Below are 13,871 nucleotides of genomic sequence, written 5' to 3' on the forward strand. Positions count from 1 at the left end.
CGGCGCGCACGTGTGCGATGGCTGGGATGTAGCGCTGTGGCGCGCGGCGACGCGCTGTTGGCGCGAGCCGTAGCTCGTGCTCTGCAAGAGGTGGGCTCGACGGCAGCCCGCCTCGTCGTCGCCCGAGTCCCTCGACGTCGTCGCGGTCGTGCCGGCGGCCTCGAGCGGCGTCGCGGCGCTGCGCGCGCGACGATTCGGGCTGCGGCGCGTCGCCGTGCGGCCGTGGCCCCGCTTTCGACCCAGCCGACGAGGGCAGCCTCGGGCGTTTGAGCTCGGCCAATGAGCGCTCGAGGCGACGTTGGCTTTTGGCAGCGCTGAAACTCAGTCGAGGCCTCGAGCACTCGCACCGACGCTACGCCGCTCGACCTCCTCGCCCAGGCGCTCGCGCCGACGCCGACGCCGGCGGCGTCGCGTCCTTCCTTCGTCCGCGCGCTCGTCGCGTCGGTGCCCGCGTCGGCGCCCTCGCCGCCGCCCGCGAAGCGCCGCCGACCGCCGGCGGTAACGGCGCGCGGCGACCAGAGTGTCTTCGCGCCGAAGGTGCGCCGCTCCTCCCGCCCCTCCCCCCCTCGAGAGTCCCGCGCGACCCCACCCGGAGGGCCCGAGCTGGAATTTCGCGGCGCGGCCGTCGCCACACGCCTTCGGGCCAGGCGTCGGTCCGCGCGCGGTCCTCTCGTGGCCCCGGAGGGTGGGCCCTCGAGAGACGACGGGTCGCTCGCGCGCGTCGCTCGCGCGCGCCGTCGCTCGCTCGCGCGCCGTCCGCCCGCCGCCGGCCCGCCACCTCCCGTCGTCCGCGCGCGGCGCGCGCGTCCGTTCGCTCGGGGGCTCGTCCGTTCGCTCGGAGCCGCGAGCACGAGCACGACCCGCGCCGCCCCCGCGTGTAGGGCGCCGCGTTTCCCGCCCCCATCGACGCCATCATCCAGCAGCAGAAGACGTACTTCAAGGGGCGCCGAGGGAAGAGGGGCGGGTTCAAGCACAAGAAAGGAGGGGCGGGGTTCATCAGCCCCGCGCGCGCGCGTGACGTCGACGAAGTAGAGGAGAACTAAGTCACGCTCTACTAATATGCCGCCTAAGGCGGCGAAGAAGAAGGCGGAGAAGAAGAGCGCGAAGCGCAAGCCCTTCGACGACGTCACGAACGGCGCCGCGTCGTCGTCCGCGGAGAAGAAGACGAAGAAGGAGAAGACCTTCGAGCGCGTGAACGTCGACGACGTCTTCATCGCCGACCTGCAGTCGGCCTTCGCGGGCCTCACGGAGGGCGCGCCGTCGTCGGGCGACGAGCGCCGCGCGTTCTTCGTGAACCTCGTCAACAACCAGCGCAGCATCACGGACGAGCTCACGCGGAAGCTCGGCGTCTTCGAGCTCCGGTCGTTCCCGGCCGCGACGGCGGAGGAGATCGTGAGCGAGATCTGCGTCTTCCTCCTCATGAACTTTGACGTGCCCACGAACCACCCGGGCAACGGAGTCACGAACCCGAAGAACGGCTGCGTGATATGGCTCCGCCAAGGCCAGTGGACAGCCTTCGAGAAATTTGAAATGATAAAGCAGGCGGACGCGAGCACGATCGCCGCTAAGCTGCTCGTCATGGACCGCATCCCGCTCATCACGAAGGTGACTGAGCACGGCCCGGACGCCGAGTTCGTCGAGATCATCCGACGCGCTTCGGGAGGGGACGCCAAGGCGAAAGCCGGGGGTCTCCTCAAGCAATACTATTTGATGATCATGGCCATGTTCGAGCTGCACGCCTGCGCGCGAGGCGCGCCGGCGCGCGTCGTCGGCGTCGGCGCGGAGTCGCGCAAGCTCTGCGATTGTTTCTGGTCGAAGCTCTCGAGCGTCGACGTCATCGGCATGATCATGCACCCGGACAAGTGGCACCGCGGCCCGAGCAAAATCGAGGCCGCCGAGATCACGGCCGAGGAGCTCGACAAGTCTGGTTTCGAGACCGAGCGCTTGGAGCACGTCGCGCTGGACGACTGCGCGACGAACATCGCGCGCGCGTGCGGCGTGCAGCTCCTCGAGGGCTCGGGCATCACGTTCTTCACGCGCTGCTTCGACCGCATCGACCCTGATATTATTAAAGCCGCGCGGCGCAGCGCACCATCTCGCTTTTTTTCCACTCACAGCATCATCGAATGTTGAGGACGCGAGAAAACTTCGCCAATCGCATCGTCACCGCGCGCTGCGCCGAGACGACGATGCGCGCTCGCAGGTCCGCGACGTGCGCTCCCAGCGCATGGTCGAGGCGTGGCAGCCCGGCGGCTTCATGCGCGTGTGGTGGGACGGCCTCACGCCGCAGCAGAAGAAGCAGGAGCAGCGCGACCGCGCGAACAGACTGCCCCACATGCGAGACGACTGGGTCTCCAAGTACGCGACGGCCGAGGACTACCTCGAGGCCAACCGCGCCCGCACCGCCGAGCGCAACGCCAAGGTGCGGGCCGCCCGGAGCACGTGTCGGCTCCCGGACCCCCCGGGGCAGGAGCCGCGCGAGTGCTCCTGCCTCCTGCCCCAGAAGAACTTCGTCGACCTCGCGCCGGGCAGGCTGCGGAAGTGCCTCGAGTGCTGCGGCGCCGCGGCCGCGCTCCTCGCGGACCAGCGCCTGCTTCCGAAGAAGTCGGACGACGCGTGGTACCCGACGCCCAAGTCGCTCGCGCGGGTCGCGAACGTTGTGACCGCGGGCTTCGAGCCGGGCAAGTCGCCCTTCCCGCGCGTCTACGACCTCGAGGGCGACTTCACGCCCGAGGCGACGAAGACCCGGAACAAGAACCGGGCGAAATCGTCCAAGTCGGCCGGCGCGTAGATTGCGCGCGCGCGCGCGGGGACCTTCTAGTGCAGAGCCCCTATTTAACATTATGCACCATTACCCTCCCCTCACTACGGCGACGACGGGGCAGTGAAGTGCGACGGCGCGACGCCCGAGATGGAGCCTACTTGGCTTGGCACAGACCCCTCCGAGACGCCTAGGAGGGAGCGGCGATGCGTCTGGGCGCCCCGACCAACCTGCGCGACCGAATCACCTCGCGGATCGGACCACTTTTGCTGAGGCAAAACACATCGAGGTGCGATCGCGCCGGGCTTTGGCGCGCGCTCGGGCCTCAGACGCGCCGCCCATATCCCCCCGAGAGTCCTCGCCGACCGATCGACGGCGGCGATGCCCCCCCGACCGCGCCGCCTCAACCTCGCCGCCGTCCCCTTGGGCTTGGTCGTCGCCCTCTTCGTCCTGGGCGCCTTCGCCGTCCTCCGGCGCAACGGGAACCGCTTCGGCGACGGCGCCGACGCCCTCGAGTACCTCTCCGAGGCGCGGCGCGGCGGCCTGGCCGTGTCCAACGCCTACGAGCGGGCGAGCGGCCGCGCGATCGGCGACGGCTTTTACGGAATCCCGCTCCTCGCGGCCGTCGGCGCCGCGACGCGGCTCGCCTACGCCGAGGGCGGCGCGCCGGCGCCCGCGACCTTCGCCATCTCGCCGCCGGCGCTGGCGCTGGGCGGCGACGAGTTCGCGTTCCCGGCGGTCGGCGACTACGACGTCGCGGCGACGTCGGCGTCGGGCGTTGCCGCGGTCTTCCGGGTCACCGCCCGCGTGGAAATCAAATCTTCAACCCGACTTCAATGTGCGCGTAATCGAACGGTTTGCGACCGGACTCTTCGGCTGTGCTTCAAGAACTCGACGAGAGCAATCGATTCGTCCAAGAATCAGCCGAATCGACGTCGATTTGTCCGAGCTAGAGAGTTCCGAAGTTTGGTGGGGACCCCCCAAACCAGTGGTTGGATTCCACACAGGTCACCGCCAAAATCGTGCGCCGCGAGCTGCGGCGCCTGAGCGACGCCGAGCGCGACGCCTACCTCGACGCCATCCGCGTGCTCTACGCGACGCCCGACGCCGACGGCCTCCGGCTCTACGGCGACGACTTCAGGAGCGGCGACTACTTCGTGCGCATGCACCTCAAGGGCGCCGCGGACCGGTCCTGCGACCACTGGCACGACGACGCGGGCGTACTCAACCACCACGCGGGCATCACCTGGCTCTTCGAGGCGGCGCTGCGGAGCGTCGACGCGACCACGGCCGCGCACTACTGGGACTACACCGTCGACGCGGCCGACCTCGGCGACGCGTGGCCCGAGTCCTTCGTCTTCGGCGACGACTGGTTCGGGGCGCCGGAGAGCGACACGCACGTCGTGTCCCGCGGCCGCTTCGCCTTCACGGCCGTGCGGAGAAACGCCGCGGGCTACGCCAACGCCAGTGTGGATTCCAACCGCTGGTTTGGGGGGTCCCCACCAAACTTCAGAACTCTCTAGCTCCGTCAAATCGAAGTCGATTCGGCTGATTTTTGGACGAATCGATTGCTCTCGTCAAGTTCTCGAAACACAGCGAAAGAGTCTGGTCCAAACCGTTCGATTACGTCGTGAAGATTTGGAATCCACACAGGCCAATACGACGAACGCGTTCGGCTTGCTGCGGTCGCCGTGGAACGCGTCGCCGGTGCCGTTCCTCGCGCGGTCGACGTCGACCCTGGGCCTCCGGGGCAACGGCTACGGCACGTTCCCGACCTGCGCCATGTTCGCGAGCGTGCTGCGCGACGGGAAGCTCTCGACGATTCTGAGAGGCGCGAACGGCCAGCTCCACGGGCCCGTGCACATCATGGTCGGCGGCCACTGGGGCGTCGACGACGCGTGGGCGGCGTACCTGTCGACCCAAAAGTCCAACGACTACTGGCTGCTGCTCTCCAAGTACCTCTGGCGCCAGGGCTACGTCGAGTGCCCGACGGCGTGTTCCGACGACGCGCCGAAGCGCGCGTGCGCGTGCGCGTGCCCCGCGCTCGACGCGGGCGACCTCGACGCGGCGACGATTTTGGTCGACTCCGACGTCGCGGACCTCGCGCCCCCCCAGGGCCAGTGGCTCGAGAAGCTGCGCCGCGAGACGAACTTCACGGAGGACGACGCGCTGCGGCTTTTGTGCGCCGTGGGCACGCCGGGCGAGCTCTTCACGTCGGCGGCGCCCCAGGACCCCCTCTTCTGGCCGCTCCACGGCAACGCGGAGCGGTTCCTCGCCTACGCGCGCGCGCTCGCGGCCGCCGGCGAGCTCGCCTTGGTACAGGGCAGCACAAGAGAGCGAAATTCCCAACTTCAAAGGCTCCTATCTCGGTCGTTTTCCACTCGTTTCGGCTGATCTTTGGACGAGCGATCATCTCTCGGAACGGTCTCGAAGCGTGGGTGCTTTTTCCGGAACGCGCGCGCGCGGAACACTCACGTTGAAGCGACGTTGAATCACCCTTGTGCTGCCCAGGCCTTGGACGAGACGTGGGCCTACGACCGCGCGCGGTCGCCGTCGGAGACGGGCGCGGTCTGCGCCTGGTCGGGGGACGGCCGGCCGGCCTGCGCGCCGGGCGCCTGCCCGGGCCACGGCCGCGACGACGTCCTGCCCTTCGACGGCCTGCCGGGCGGCCCGCTCACGAACGGCGGCTTCTACGACCTCACGCGGCCGGGCCACCCCGACCTGCCCTACGCCTACGACAGCCTCGCGTCCTGGCCCGCCTGCGCCGGCGACTCGCTCCTCGACGAGGCGACGGACGACGCCTGGCGCTCCCACGGGCCCAACGCGGGGTAACCCTTAGTCGACGATGCGCATGATGGGGTGGCGCTCGATCTCCTGCATCTGCCGCAGGAGGCGCGCCGTGTCGTAGCGGAGCTTCTGGAACTGGTCCACGTCCATCTCGAAGGTCTTGATCGAACCGTCGCTGAGGCTCAGCTCGACCATGACGCTCGGCTTCATGATCTTGTCGAGCGACGACGTCGAGATCGACACGTCGACGCGCCACTTCACGTTGGCGATGCGCGGGAAGAACTCGGGCCGCGCGGGGTCGCGGCCGGGGCACGCCGCGGCGCGGGCCCGGACGGCGGCCTCGTTCTCCTTCACCCAGGCGATGTCCGCGGCGTCGCGCAGGCCGCCCCTGAGCGTCGCGAGGGCCGCGAGGCTCGCGTCGAACTGGCCCGTCGTGCACGCCTGCCGCGCCTCCGCCGCGAGGGCGCACTTCTTCTCCATCGCGCGCGCCTTTCGGGGGCGGCGGCGCGGGCCGCGGCGCGGCGGCCGAGAGAGCGGGCAGCCTCTCGGTCTAGGGATCCCTAGAGCAACTTTGGTGCAAGAGGCAAAGATGCATCGCGTAATAAGAAGACGGCGGCGGCATCAGCGGCGGCAACGCCTACGAGCGCGCCTTCGGGCTGCCCGCCGGCTCCGTCGCGTCGACGAGCAAGGCCTACCGCGCCTGGAAGAAGAAGACGGACAAGAACAAGAAGCCCGCCTCCAAGCCGAAGCCCGCGACGAAGCGCGCGCAGCCGAACCTGGCGGTGCACGAGAAGATCAAGTACAACGCCGCCTTCAAGCCGCCGTCGCTGCTCTCCTACGGCAAGCAGGCGCTCCTCCCGGGCGCGGCGCCGGCGCTCGCCCCGCCGCCGCCGAATCGCGTCGCGGTCCGCGGCGACGTCATCGACCTCACGGAGTCGCCGAAGCCGAAGCCCTCGGCGACGGCGCAGCAGCGCGGCGGGCGCGCCGCGGCCTACCGGTCCCGGATCCAGGCCTGCGGCTGCAAGTACGACGACGGCGAGCGCGTCGGCGCCAAGGTCGCGACGTCGAAGAGCGCGACGAACTTCGGCCGGCTCTACTACACCTGCGGCTACGCCAAGGTCAACGGCTCGCGGGCGGGGCTCGGCGGGTTCCGCTGCGTGACCTCCGAGAAGCGCTGGATCGCGTGGGTCCGCGACGCGGACGTCGCCAAGGAGCGCGACCGCGTCGTCTACTAGTCCGTCGGCGTCTTCGCGGCCTACGAGCTCAACACGATGCGCCCGACCGTCGGCATCGACGACGAGATCATGCCCGTGCCCTTCTTCGCGTCCCGCGCGCCCTTCGCGGCGACCGCCGACGCGCTCCGCCCTTCCCGCCCCCGCGCGCGCGCCGCGCGCGGTCAGCCACGACGAACATGGTAAGTGCGCTGGCTCCTGCCCGCCGCCGGGGGAGCCCCTCGCGCTTAAATCGAATTACGGGAGATTACCGCGCCAGCGGGGGGTACGGGCAGGACCCCCGCGGGTGGCCCCTCAAGGGCCTGCCGCACGTCCTGCACTTCCGCGGCGCCCGCGACCTCCCCGGCGCGCCGCGACCGGGCTTCTCGCGCTTCGCCGCGTCGGCCTTCTCGCGCTTCGCCGCGTCGGCCTTCTCGCGCTTCGCGGCGTCAGCCTTCGCGCGCTCCGCCGGGAAGATCTCCCGGCGCTCCTCCGTCCGCTTCGCCGCCTGCTTCAACGCGTCGGCCTTCGCGCGCTTCCTCGCGCGCGATGACAAGCCCTGCATCGCGCGCTTCTCCGACGGCTTTAGCGCCGGTTGCCCCTTGAGGCACCGGCTGCAGGCGTTCGCGTCGCCCTGGAGCCAGACCATGGAGCCGCAGGGGCAGTAGATGCGGTCGGGATTCAGCTGGCGCTCGCGCGCGTGGGCGTCCTCGACGGATCGCTCGAGCTCGCGGAGCACGTGGACCGACGCGCCGCCCTTGTACGCCTTCTTGAGGCGGTCCTCCGCGAGGTGGCGCTCGTACACCGCCAGGCCCTCGGGCCGGCAGTGGGAGCGGTCCTTTTTGCGCGCCAGGAGCGCGTCCGACTTCTTGACGGACGCGACCAACGCGTCGCTCAAGAGCGTCGGCTTCAGCACGCGTTTTTGCGCGGAAAAGCGGTCCAGCGCCGCGTCCACGGCCGACTGCGCGTCCGCCAGCGCGACGCAGTCCTCGACCGTGGCCGCCGTCCCGCGCTCCCACGCCGCCGCGAGCCGCTTTTCCACGTCCGCGAGGTGATCGTCCGCCGCGATCCATTCATCCCGTCGAAGCTCGAGCTTCTCCTCCTCCGAAATCGTCACGTCCATGGTCGCCGAGTCGTCCTCGACGAAGCAGCGCTTGGCGTCCCGTCCCGCGGCGTCGTCCATCGCGAGGGCGCGCGGTCGCTTCGCGTCGACGACGGCGCGCGCCGCGTGCGGCCGCGGCGACGAGAACGCGCGTCGCGACGACGACGCGTCCGCGGCCGCCGCCTCGAGCGCGAAGAGCTCCGGCGCCGACGCGCCTTCCCACGCCGCGTCCGCCGCGCCGAAGCCCGGCGACGCGTCGTTCACGGCGTGCGACGCCGACACGGCGGAGCCGAGACTTGCGCCGTCGATCCGAAGCATCACGCTCGGTTTGAGCCGTTTCGCGTTCAAACTTCGCTCTAAGGACTTCATGCGAATGGATGCGACGCCCGAGGGCAAGACCGGGGCGCGTCAAGGGCGCGTGCGGCGACGTGCGCACGAGGCGAATTCAAGTTCGTGCCAACGGAGTGTGTGAAATCCCACGTAGATCTGTGGCAAAGCGAGCCGAGCATGCGCGGCCCCGCGGCGCGACGCGCGCGACGCGCGCGCAACAGAGATCAGGCGTATGCGTGCGCACGCGCGCGCGCTGTCGACCGCTGCGCGCACTAGCAGCTCTTCGACGGCGGCAGCGCGTTCGAGAACGACGGCAAGAGCCATCGCAGCATCGCTGCTGGATTACGGAGCGCGCAGCGTCGCAGCGGTGCGCGCCACGAACTACGCCTTCGCGTTGCGACCTTCTAGCACGCCTGCATGCACAGCTAGCCCACGGACGGCGTCACCGCGCGCGCGGCCGAGCGCGGCCGCGGCGACGGCGCGCCGCGCGGCGAGACGTCGTCGCCGCGCCGTGACGACGACGGCGGCGCCGGTCCCATGGCGCGCGCGGCGGCGGCCTCGCGACGACGCACTGCGGCCCCGCGGACACGAGGTCGAGCTCGCCGGCGTCGGCGTCGCCGCGGGAACGCGCTCGTCGGCGCCGCTCGCGGTCGACGAAGCCGTTCGACGCGCCGTCGCCCGCGGACTCGACGACGAGGATCGTGTTCGCAGCGCTCGACGTCCTCGACGCGACGTAGTCCTGCGTCTACCGCTGGCCCACGGACGGCGTCACCGCGCGCGCGGCCGAGCGCGGCCGCGGCGACGGCGCGCCGCGCGGCGAGACGTCGTCGCCGCGCCGTGACGACGACGGCGGCGCCGGTCCCATGGCGCGCGCGGCGGCGGCCTCGCGACGACGCACTGCGGCCCCGCGGACACGAGGTCGAGCTCGCCGGCGTCGGCGTCGCCGCGGGAACGCGCTCGTCGGCGCCGCTCGCGGTCGACGAAGCCGTTCGACGCGCCGTCGCCCGCGGACTCGACGACGAGGATCGTGTTCGCAGCGCTCGACGTCCTCGACGCGACGTAGTCCTGCGTCTACCGCTGGCCCACGGACGGCGTCACCGCGCGCGCGGCCGAGCGCGGCCGCGGCGACGGCGCGCCGCGCGGCGAGACGTCGTCGCCGCGCCGTGACGACGACGGCGGCGCCGGTCCCATGGCGCGCGCGGCGGCGGCCTCGCGACGACGCACTGCGGCCCCGCGGACACGAGGTCGAGCTCGCCGGCGTCGGCGTCGCCGCGGGAACGCGCTCGTCGGCGCCGCTCGCGGTCGACGAAGCCGTTCGACGCGCCGTCGCCCGCGGACTCGACGACGAGGATCGTGTTCGCAGCGCTCGACGTCCTCGACGCGACGTAGTCCTGCGTCTACCGCTGGCCCACGGACGGCGTCACCGCGCGCGCGGCCGAGCGCGGCCGCGGCGACGGCGCGCCGCGCGGCGAGACGTCGTCGCCGCGCCGTGACGACGACGGCGGCGCCGGTCCCATGGCGCGCGCGGCGGCGGCCTCGCGACGACGCACTGCGGCCCCGCGGACACGAGGTCGAGCTCGCCGGCGTCGGCGTCGCCGCGGGAACGCGCTCGTCGGCGCCGCGCCCGACGCGTCAGCAGCGTCCACCACACTTCCAACGGCGCACCCTTAGTTTTGCAGTTTAGTCATCTCCCTTCGGAGACTCGGGACGGGGGAGAGGTAGACCACGGGCTCTGAGCCCGGAGCTCGGGCTGCGGCGGCAGGCTCGCGGGAGAGGCCTAGGCCGGAGCGGCGTCGGCGTCAGCGGCGTCGGCGTCAGCGGCGCCGTCTTCGTCGGTTCCGTCGGGCGGGCACCCATCGTCGAGATCAACCGTCGCTCGTGCTAAGATCCCTTGCAGCACAGAGGAGGCATCCTCTTCGTCCGCGTCGTCCTCGTCGTCCGAGAGATCCTCGATAGGCCGCATCCGCTGGCCGCCGAGCGAAAAGATGCGCGCGGCGTCCAACCTGAACGTGTTGAGGTTGATGTGCAGGTCGATGCGGAGCTCCATGACCTCCTTGACCTTGACCATGTAGATGTTCGTCCCCGTGTCCAAAACGACGTAGCCGCGTTCCACCGCGACGATCGTCAGGTGGCCCCAGAAACCTACCGTGAACGGGTGATTGAAAGTGATGACTCGACGCTGCTCCTACAGAACGCCATGAATTTGTCTTGCCACCAATCGCGCGCGTTGCTCTTCTTCACGTCGCACAAGAAAGCAACGATGCTGGTCACGAGGATGACGCCGATGTCGAGGAAGCCGACCTTCCTGACGAAGTTTGGATCGCGGCTCCACCCTAAATCGCTGAGGCTGCTCCACAGCAGATCTGTGCCGGGTGGCTGCGGCGCCATCCTAGGATTCCACGCGAGCGCGTGATCGACCACATGCCAAATCTGAATCGTGCTCATGGAGAAGCCTCGCTTCCGCAGGATCAGCCCGACGTCGCGCCGCTCCTTCCACAGGAGCGTCGAGAGGAGCAGCGTCGCGAACGCGCGCCCGATTCCGACCATCTTTTCGACGCCCCGGGCGAGGTCCACATCCTCGTCGTCCTCTTCTTGGGCGAGCGCTTTGATGAAGTTGTGGGAAACGCTGTTCGTCGGGCCGCCGTCGGCGCCCTTCTTGCCGAGGCGGCCAGCGATAGCGCCGAGCGCGCCACGGTTTACGTTCGGATTGCGGTAGAGAGTAGCCATCGTCTCAGCCTTTCGCAAATTAATGTCAAGTTGCAGTCGTAAAAGAAACGTTGACTCGAGTCCAGCGTCGCGATGGTCCAGCGCCTCACTTTCGACACGGCGTCCGTCGTTGTCTCTTTCACGGATCAGCCCGCGTGGGTGCGCGGCTTGCTGTGCGCGAACAAGGAGATGGCAAGCAAGCTCTGGAAGATCTTCATGGACGCTGCGGTGGAGTCGCGCGCCACCACAACATTCCTTTACAAAAGCCCTCCTAGGGGTTTGCCCGACTACGCGGACTCGGAGGCAACCGCCGCCTACTGCGAGGCGATCGTCGCGCAAGTGGAGCGATGCGCGTCCCCCACAGCGACGAGCGCCGACCGCAAGGTCGGCGGGCGGGCGGCGTTTGCCGCGGGATCTTTCCACGGTGAGCACAGCCTCGAGCTGGCGGTGCGCTGCCACTTATTCTCTGCGCTCGTGTCATGCATCACGCTCTTTTTCCAGCGCTGGGAAGCGACGGCGGCGGAACCGGTCCCCTCTCGATCATTCGAACGAACCGTCGTTCTGGCAACGAGCGAGTTCGTGATGCACTGCAAGCAGTGCGGTGTTGCATTCTGCCATACGCCTAATTCCCATTCTCATGAGATTATGGACTTGTTGGACGCAATGCAGCTCCTCTGCGAGGCGTGGAACGGCCCTCACGAACTCAAGACTCGTGATGAAGATTTCCTCTATGCAGTCAACGGCTTGGGGCACCTGCTCGAAGAAGACATCGACAAAGATGACGCCTATTGGCTCCGCGACTTAGACTACTAATATTCTCGTAGAGCCAGCGCGAAAACCCCACGTGTCGCCGACGGCGTGCCCGGTCGACGCCCGCGTCGAACTTGTAGTAGACGCCGTCCTCGCTCGCGGCGAAGGTCGTCTCGTGGACGTTGTCCTCGATGGCGCCGTACATGGTGTGCACGGGCTGGGCGGCGTGCGTCTCGTCGGACTGGCCGCGCGCCTGGCTCGTGAGCGCGTAGGTGTCGATGGCCGTGAGCGTGACGTCGACGTCGCACGTCGCCGCCTCCGTGATCTTGACGGTGCACGTGACGTGCGAGGGCACGCTCGAGCGCCCGTCGAAGGTGACGTCGTCGAGGCCCGCGGACGTGCCGTAGATCTTGACGGTGATGTCGTCGAGGCCCGCGAGCGCGCCGCGGTTGCTGAAGCGGAGCGTCTTCTCCGGGAGCGACATGCAGTTGTCCGTCGCGAAAACCGTGGGCATCACCGCCGACGACGAGGGAGCCCGTGTGCTCGAGCGTGTAGGCGAGACCTAGGCCGAGGTGCCGTCGCCGAAGCCGGACCTGGGGACCGCGACTAGCGTCTCGTCGATGGTGGAGTTCGGCGGGCTGGCGCGCGCGCTGCCCGCGGCGAGCGCAAGCGCCTCGAGCTCGAGCAAATCGCGGGGCGACGTCCATGCACGCAGACGCTGCAAGTCGAGTAGCGCGCGCGCGTCCACGACGAAGTCCAAGCAGCCATCGCGTTAAGTTTTCAAGTTGAAAATCAACATGCATCCGTAAAAAACGCAGCTGAACGAGCTGGGCTCCCGCCGTGTCCACTCCGGTCGCGTGCGCCATGGCGGCTGCGGTGGCTCCGCTTTCCACGACGATCGCGGCGGCGGAGGCGGACGCCGACGACACGCGCGAGGCCATCTCTGGCGGCTATGATTGGCCGTCGGAGATGCGGCGTCTTCTCGACGTCAAGAAGGAGATGCTTGGCGAGGAGGAAGACGCGCCGGCGTTCGACGAAGAAGACAAGACGCGGCTGCGCAAGAAAATTCAGGAGGCTGAGGACTACAAGGCGGTCTTCACGGTGCCGGACGGCCACTTCTTCAAGATCCAGCTCGCGGCCGCGGCGCGGTCCGGCGAGTTCACTGCGCTCCTCAGTTTTTCTGGCATGCCCGAGCCGCCGGTAGGAGAGACGTGGGCGAAGCTTCTCGCTCAAGTGCGTGACGGCGGTCCGCGGGCGGTCGTCACCATCCTGCGCGGCGTCCGCGAACAGGCCCTTTGGCTCGTGTTTTGTCTCGCAGAGTGGATGTTCAGCAACGCGGGGCAGCTGCTCGACGGCGTCATGCCCGGCGCCATCCAGGAGCCCGAGGGCCTCGGCGTCGCTCTGCTCCTCGTGCACTACCTGAACTTCATGTGCTCGGCGGTCGAAGGGAACGGCACGATGTGCACGCTACTTCAGTCAATCGGTTACCGTGTTTTTGTTTTTGAGCAAGACGGCTCTTTGGCGAAGGAGTGCGCGCGGCCGCTCGCGACCTTCAACGAAGACTGGCCGAGTCATGAGAATTTCACGACAGTGGACATCGAGGAAAAATACCGCGCGTCCTTCGACACGAGCTACCCGTCGAACAGTCGGGCACTGAAAGCCCTTGCGAAGACCATCGGCCAGTCGGCCGCCGAGGCCGTCAAAAAGTCGGCCGACGAGCCCGCCATCAAAGCCGCCAAAGCCGCGCGCAAGGCGGCCGCCGAGGCCGCGCGCAAGGCGGCCGCCGAGGCCGGCGGCGCGGAGTCCGCGCCGGAGCCCGCGGCGACGATGCCGGCCGCGCCGCCCGCACCGGCCGCGCCGCCCGCGCCGCCCGCGCCGCCCGCGCCGCCCGCGCCGCCCGCGCCGCCCGCCGAGCACACGCACCTCACGCGAAGCCGCAACAAAAACCAGTGAGCCCCACAGCTCCCCCACGCCTCCCCCGCCCGAAGCCCCGGGGCTAGGCCTGGTCCCCGGCGCCTTAGCCCGAGCGGCGCCACCAGCACGAACGGCGCGTCGCGGGCGCGTCGCGGGGGATCTCGAGGGCCGAGATCGCGCGGTCGACCGCGGCGAGGGCCCCAGGAGGGCCCGGGACACGGCCTTCCCAGCTTCACCCACTTCAGCTTTGGCCGCCGGCGAGCTCGAGGTCCATCGCCCATCGTCCTTCGGCTGCCAGCGTCGCCGCGCG

At 69.4% G+C, this 13,871-nt stretch overlaps 2 protein-coding genes across 2 annotated transcripts in view; one reads left to right on the forward strand and one right to left on the reverse strand.

Moving 5' to 3' along the window:
• AURANDRAFT_71948 (hypothetical protein) overlaps positions 1-5,593 on the forward strand; it is a gene marked incomplete at both ends in the record, with an annotated part of 7,704 nt that extends 2,111 nt beyond the window's left edge. The window contains 6 exons of the mRNA XM_009040253.1: positions 1,072-1,998; positions 2,204-2,787; positions 3,115-3,556; positions 3,769-4,230; positions 4,415-5,077; positions 5,273-5,593. Of these exons, the coding sequence (XP_009038501.1) occupies positions 1,072-1,998; positions 2,204-2,787; positions 3,115-3,556; positions 3,769-4,230; positions 4,415-5,077; positions 5,273-5,593 (3,399 nt within the window). The remainder of the gene's footprint in view (positions 1-1,071; positions 1,999-2,203; positions 2,788-3,114; positions 3,557-3,768; positions 4,231-4,414; positions 5,078-5,272) is intronic.
• A 1,434-nt stretch (positions 5,594-7,027) lies between these two features.
• Positions 7,028-12,161, reverse strand: AURANDRAFT_65436 (hypothetical protein; the record flags this gene model as incomplete). The annotated part of the gene is made up of 3 exons (XM_009040275.1): positions 7,028-8,183; positions 10,195-10,333; positions 11,753-12,161. The coding sequence occupies 3 exons, from the start codon at positions 12,159-12,161 to the stop codon at positions 7,028-7,030; spliced, it is 1,704 nt and encodes a 567-aa protein (XP_009038523.1).
• Positions 12,162-13,871: the final 1,710 nt, after the last annotated feature.

The sequence above is a fragment of the Aureococcus anophagefferens genome (assembly GCF_000186865.1).
Source record: "Aureococcus anophagefferens unplaced genomic scaffold AURANscaffold_14, whole genome shotgun sequence".
NCBI lineage: Eukaryota > Pelagophyceae > Pelagomonadales > Pelagomonadaceae > Aureococcus > Aureococcus anophagefferens.